The sequence below is a fragment of the Leucopleurus acutus genome (genome assembly GCF_964270905.1).
Source record: "Leucopleurus acutus genome assembly, chromosome: 8".
NCBI lineage: Eukaryota > Metazoa > Chordata > Mammalia > Artiodactyla > Delphinidae > Leucopleurus > Leucopleurus acutus.
Genome location: NC_139151.1, coordinates 40,272,238 through 40,279,443, shown reverse-complemented (window position 1 = coordinate 40,279,443; position 7,206 = coordinate 40,272,238). Strand labels below are relative to the sequence as shown.

The following is a 7,206-nucleotide window of genomic DNA, read 5'->3' as shown; positions in this document are numbered from 1 at the left end:
CTCAGAGCCTCCACCCCTCTCCTCTTTGAACTCCATGCCACTGGAACTCCCTTCGTCCAATCCAGAGTCCAGCCAACATCCAGCTGTCCCATCAGGAACCAGTATGTGGCACAAGAGGCTCGGGGTGGACTGGCCTGTTTGCTCCTTTCGTTGGGAGATAACGTTTTCCTCTTGAGGTAGGAATGTAACTGGGCCCAGCCTTGGCTAACACTCCACATCTTGCAGCTCGATCTCCTCCGTTGTGCTTTCTGCAAAGCAAAAGACACATCCATGAGTTGCCAATCGGCCGGGGGTGGTTTCTTGGTGAGAACAAGATGACAAGGGCCACCTTTGGCCATCCAAGCCATGAATCGATTATCACAAGGCCCAGAGAATTACCTTTGAGCTTGTGTCTTCTCTTCCTCTGGAATTTATACGCACACTTATTACAAACCCACATGAGGCTGATTAACACTGCAGCCACGGCAGCGAGAAGAACAAGGAAGACAGCGACAAAGTGGAGGTCTTCATAGAGGATCTCTACGGGGCGGGGGGAGGGGAGGGGGAGATAACGTCTCTTTTAATATCGTGAAGTCGGGCTCCGCACACTCACAGTTCTGAGAGGCGCCGGGGCCCCTGGGGGTGTCTTACCCGACACATGCAGCACGATGGTGCCAAACTGACTGCTCCCCAGGCGCTCGGTCACCGTGATGACGTAGTAGCCGGAATCCCTCACACCCACACTGAAGAGCTGGATGGAGCCGTTGTCGAAGGTGCAGACCCTGTCCTTGTGGCTTTGGGAGATGTTGGCCTGAGTCCCTGGCTTCCACTCCACGATCTTCTGCACTCCCCAGTTGGACGTATACTTCCATTCGATAGTGGGGATGCCGTGGCAGGAGTATGCAACTGACAGCAGGATGTCCTCTTCCACCGTGGCATTGATGGCTGCCTGGGGAATGTACAGGGACACCCCCTGACCTGCGGGATGGAGTACTAGACTTGGCACCACTCACATGGACTCACAGTGAAGTGAACTTCTGTAACACATTCATTTATTTAGCACGCACTTACTGAGTGCCTATCACATGCCAGGCTCTCTTCTAGGTTCCAATGCTGATGCTGCAATGGTGAATGTCATGGACTGAATGTTTGTATCCGCCCCCCCCCCATTTTCTATGTTGAAGCCCGAACCCCCCAGTGTGGCTGTATTTGGAGATGGGTCTCTAAGGAAGTAATTAGGGTTAAATGAGGTCATAAGGGTGGGGCCCTGCTCCAGTTGGATGTCTTTTTTTTTTTCCTGCCGTGCCGAATGGCATGTGGGATCTTAGTTCCTCAACCAGGGATCAAACCTGAGTCCCCTTCATTGGAAGCGTGGAGTCTTAACCACTGGACAGCCAGGGAAGTCCCCTGGATTGGTGTCTTCATAAGAAAAGTCTCTCTCTCTCTCATTCTCTCTCCATGAGCTCATATGGAGAAAGGACCATTTGAGGTCACAGTGGGAAAGCAGCTGTCTACAAGCCAGGAAGAGAGTTCTCCTCGGAAACCAAACCCTGCCAGAACCTTGATCTTGGACTTTGCAGCCCCCAAACTGTGCGAAAATAAATTTCTGTTGCTTAAGGCCCCCAGTCTGTGGTATTTTGTTAAGGCAGCCCAAGCTAGGACAGTGAACAAAACACATGGTTACTATTCACTATTCCCTAGAGCTTCCATTGTATGAGGGAGACACACAAGGGTTAAATAAACACATGAGATCATTTTAGATAACAAGTGCTTTAAAGATAATAAAATAGGGTACTAGTGGTGGGTGGGGAAGGAGGTGGTACACAGCATGAGACAGGATGGTCAGAGAGGACCTCGCTGAGGAAATGAACCGGGACCCAAACGACAGGGAGGTCGAGGAGGTAGCCACGTGAAGACACACGCTTCAGGCAGAAGGAACAACTACAGAGAGTGAGGTGAGAGTGAACTGGTATGTCTGAGGGACAGAAAGAAGGCCAAAACGCAGGATGCAGGGAGCCATGGGGCGAGTTCAGGAGACAAGGCTGGAGAGCTAGGCAGGACTTGGGTCAAGACGTGAGAGTCAGGGGTGGGTTTTACTCAAGGGCGATGGGAAGCCATAGGAAGGCTTAGGTGGGAAGGTGACATTCTCCATTAAGCTTGAGAAAATCCGCTGTGGAGAGCATCTGGGGGTGAGGGGGCCACAGTGGAGGCAGTCAGGTGGCTGCCGCAGAGACTAGATAGGAGATGGAGACATAGCCTTGGAGACAGTGAAAGGTGGTCTGATTTAGGATGCAGTTGGAAGTAAAGAGGACAGAACGTGCTGATAACTAGCTGTGGCAGTGGGCGAGGCAAAGAGGCATCAAGCCGAGATTTCTGCACGAGTGTGTAGATGAACAGCAGAGCCACTGGCTAAGATAATCTATGTCATGAAATATTTTATTAAGTAGGTACCATGCACAGGCCCTGCGCTAACTGCTTTACACACGCCACGTCATTAAAGTGCCACACAACCCACTACAATTCCATCAAGGATATAAGAAACTTCAGTGTCAACAGGATTAAGTAGCTTGTCCAGGTTGACCCTGCAAGGCTGAGATTCACACAAGGGCTGCTGACTCCAAGGGTCAGATATTTAACCTCTATGCTCAAGTCAAAGGTCAGTGGTTGGCAGTTAAGGGTACAGAATGTGACAAATTCCCTCCACCTCCACCCTCCCCACACAGAGAACGGTCAGGGCTGGCTGGAGACTGGATAGTGAATAGGGCAGGATTCAAGCTGCAGCCCATGCCTCTGTTTCCACTTCTACTTCCTGTTTAGCCCCTCACCCTTTGGGTGCCCAGTTGCCCCTGGGCCCCTGCTGTGTGGCTCCAGGTAACCACGCCTGTTACTTTTCCAGACTTTTCTCATTGTCCTCTCCCATCCCCAGGATATCCCATTACCATCCCTCTCCTAAGGCTCGGCTAAGTGGCTGGAGATAATCCAATAAGTTCCATGCTGAAAAACTGGGAGGTAATAATGGCTTTCAAGCGTTATAGCTGCTGGAACTTCCCTGGTGGTCCAATGGTTAAGAATTTACCTTGCAATGCAGGGGACACAGGTTCAATCCCTGGTCGGGGAACTAACGTCCCATATGCCATGGGGCAACTAAGCCTGTGCGCCACAACTACCGAGCCCGCTCACTCTGGAGCCCACACGTCACAACTAGACAGCCCGTGTGCCGCAACAGCTGAGCCTGCACAGCACAACTAGAGAGAAGCCTGTGCGCCTCAACGAAAGATCCTGAATGCCGCAATGAAGATCCCGCATGCTGCAGCTAAGAACCGTCACGGCCAAAAAAAAAAAATTACAGCTGCCACGTAACAGAAAAATATTTTCTCCCCAACCCTATTTTAAAAAATGTTAAACTCACAGAAAGATTGAAAGCCAAGTACAATTGACATCTATATACCCTCTCCTAAACTCACCAATTATTAACATTGTGTCACATTTGCTTTTTCTCTCTCTCTCTCTCAGGTAGAAAACAGAGGTCAAGTTCCAGGTCAGCTCTTGGAGGGCAGGAATTAGGTGCTTTCTTCATCTCAGTGTTCCCTGTACCCAGCACAATGCCTGACACATAGTGATTGGCCAATAAACATTTGTTGAATGAATAAGTGAATGACTAATTATTCATTAGTGAATAATGAATATGAATAGTGAATGAGCCGATCTGATAGAAATGTTGCTGCTTGGGTGGTTTGAAAAATTAGGCACATCTAAAAGCTTATACACACGTAGCAAAGAGAACTGTAATTTACTTAAGGCTTTATGTGTCCATTGCTTTATTATCTATTTATTATGTATTTTAAAATCCTTCTCTTTTATTTTTTACAGGAGTCAGCAACATGCCCATGTAGCTAGGAAATGGCAAAGGTGGGATTTGCATGCAGTTCTGTCTGTTTCAAAACCCACAGTTTTTCCACTCTACTTGGTGACTACTGATCTATCATCTATTTATCTATATTTTCTGATTTCCCTGACCTCACATATGAGCAGCTGGGATTATGATTACCGTAAGATTTGGAAAACCATACTTAGAACTAATGACAAATCTCGATCATCAACTATTTGTATTACATGTACATCCTGTGTTAACCATGTTAGTCAAGGTTACTGACAGACCAGTCTCCTGGGAGAGTAGCAGCCCTTTTAATAGCCTTAGGGACCTCCATTTTGAGCCTTTCAGTTATTTTGTCCCAAGAAATGGCAAAACTGAAAAACAAAAATAACATGCCCAAGTTTCTCAGATGCTGACACAGCTGGAAGCTGCCCAACTGGTCCTTGTTAGCTTCTATATTTTCTTTTGACTAGAAAACCCTCTTCCTAATCTGACAAATTAATCAGGCATTTAACTAGGTTTTAGGAACAAAGAGTTCCTCTTCTTCCTGACACATAGAAGTAGGAATAAATGGTCTATGGCAAAGATGGAACATGAACAGTTCCAAGAGTTTAAAGGCAAACTGCTTGTCAACTGTTTAAAAAGTTGAATTAACGAGTAACCACTCCTGCACCTCATGCTAAAATCATTCCCGAACAAGTCCAGAGAAACTTAGTGGCTAGGCCAATAGTCAGACCTGGCTCAAATGTTCTACTCAAGGAGGTTGGTGCAATAAATTAGATTTTACGTGTACAATGGATGCCAGGCAGCCCTGAACAAGAATGAACTTTGTGCAGACAAGGGAAGATGTCTATGACGTGTTACTCAGTTAAAAAATAAATTTATAGAGCTTCCCTGGTAGCGCAGTGGTTGAGAGTCCGCCTGCCAATGCAGGGGACACGGGTTCGTGCCCCGGTCCGGGAGGATCCCACATGCCGCGGAGCGGCTGGGCCCGTGAGCCATGGCCGCTGAGCCTGCACGTCCGGAGCCTGTGCTCCGCAACGGGAGAAGCCACAACAGTGAGAGGCCCGCGTATCGCAAAAAAAATTAAAAAAATAAAACAATATGCTATGATCTTACTTACATTTGTGTAACTATGTGCTAATATGTATATATTTAGTATGGAAAAGTGTTGGAGTAATACATGCTATATTAACAGGGATTATCCGTTAGAGATTGGACGGCACCAGAAATTTTCCAAGTTATACATTTATATCATTTTGCATTTTCACATTGATTAAATTGATAATAAGACAATGTTTTAAAAATCATTTAAAGTTCTCCTGATTAGACCAAGATATCTGGTGAGCAAAGTTTAAAGTTTAAAATTTACCTTGCTTTTCATCTTTACTTGAATTCTATGTGGAGAGAAGAGAAAAACTAAATTCTACCAATTTCCCAGAAAGATGTAAATGCTTCCTTTAAGGAAGAGGTCACGTAACTGAAGACATTAGCAGGGCAGAAGTCACTGGAACCTGAACCAAGGGGCTTCTGGAAAGCCTGATTTCCTAGAGCTGGTGACACCCCTTGGGAACTATTCAAAGAGAAAGTACCAGGCAGGTGAAGCCAGCTACTGAGCAACAGGTTGGAATCTAATACTCTAATCTAATCTAAGAGGAGTAATCCTTACTCCTTTTCTTACAAGTAAATTACAGAGGTAGCACTTTGCTGCTTTTAAAAATGTATTATTTAAGAAGGATATATTTCCTGAAATCACAATAAAGGTTAATACTGTTCATACCACAATTTGGGGGGACAACAGTATCAATTAAAGGGGAGACAGATATTGCCTGCCATGGAGGATACACCTTAATCAAGACAACTCATTTTTTAAAATTAATTAGTTTATTATTATTATTATTTTTTGGTTGCGTTGGGTCTTCGTTGCTGCGCAGGCTTTCTCTAGTTGCAGCGAGCGGGGGCTACTCTTTGTTGCGGTGCACGGGCTTCTCATTGCGGTGGCTTCTCTTGTTGCGGAGCACGGGCTCTAGGTGCGCAGGCTTCCGTAATTGTGGCGCACGGGCTTAGTTGCTCCGCGGCATGTGGGATCTTCCCCGACCAGCGCTCGAACCCGTGTCCCCTGCATTGGCAGGCAGATTCTTCACCACTGCGTCACCTGGGAAGTCCCAGGACAACTCATTTTCATCTCACTTATCTGGAAAGCCACTTATCCAGCCAGTGTGATCATCAGATGAGAACCGGGAAACAAGCACCATCGTCATCAGCATCCTTATCGAGACCGTAGGCAACTAAACTAGAAGTCAGAAAGCCTAGTTTAGGGGTCCTAATTCAGAAGTACTGGAGCAGGTTGGTGAAGTGATGAGTCACATCACAAAAGGGTTATTCCAGGTGCAGTGAGGTGCGGTGGAGATACCTGATGTGGGAGGATCCACACAGGTTCACCCTGGGGACCTCTTAGCTGTCGAGACCTAGAGACGGCGCCTTCACTGCTGAGAGCCCCGGCTTCCTCCGCGGTGGAATGAGGACTGGGAAACCTCAGGAGGAGGGCTGTGAGGATGAGGTGATACAACACATGTAAGGCCCAGCGGGGCTGAGCACAAGGTACCCGTCCAGGAGCTGCAGTCCCCACTGCTCACCCCTCTCCATCAGTGTGTCACCAGCCTCAGGTGACCAACCCTCACGGTTTGCCCAGGGCCGAGAGTCTTCCCAGGATTCAAGAGTTTCAGTGCTAAGATCAGGACAGTCATGGGCAAAACAGGACAGCTGGTCACCCCATCTGAGACTCAAAGAAACGTTGAAGAGCAAAGAGAAAACGCTAAGGTAGACAACAGCTGATTTCTGAGGCACCCAAGGGGGCTCCACAGTGGGGGTGTAGAGACAGCCAGCTCTGGGTAGACAGAGAGGACAAAAGCCCTTCTTCCCTTAACCCTTTGGCTTCCGAACACATCTCGCATGAGTCAGCAATCTCACCGCATCCCTTTTTTAGTGGGGACCGCCCACCAGGGATTGAGCCCAGCCCCACACTCGCCACGCTTCCTCCATGGCAGGGCACTGGCTCGTGGGCACTGGCCTGGTGAAGAGTATATCATCACCCCCGTTTTAGAGAGGAGCAAGGTCAAGCCACTGAGGTTAGGTAGTTCGTGCAATGTCACAGTAAGTGGCTGAGTAGAGATGGAAATCGGGGTATTCTTCAACTGTCCCGATAATAAGCCAGGATGTTTGCAGGAGCTGGGGAATGGGGAAGACATCATTACAGTTGAGGCTTGAAGAATAAGATTTTTTTTTTTTTTTTTTTTTTGCGGTACGCGGGCCTCTCACTGTTGTGGCCTCTCCCGTTGCGGAGCACAGGCTCC

General features: G+C 47.6%; 1 protein-coding gene across 1 annotated transcript in view; it reads right to left on the bottom strand.

Annotated features, from left to right (window-relative positions):
• Positions 1–204: 204 nt before the first annotated feature.
• VSTM5 (V-set and transmembrane domain containing 5) overlaps positions 205–7,206 on the bottom strand; it is a gene marked incomplete at both ends in the record, with an annotated part of 28,472 nt that continues 21,470 nt past the window's right edge. The window contains 3 exons of the mRNA XM_082843740.1: positions 205–248; positions 379–519; positions 631–957. Of these exons, the coding sequence (XP_082699866.1) occupies positions 205–248; positions 379–519; positions 631–957 (512 nt within the window). The remainder of the gene's footprint in view (positions 249–378; positions 520–630; positions 958–7,206) is intronic.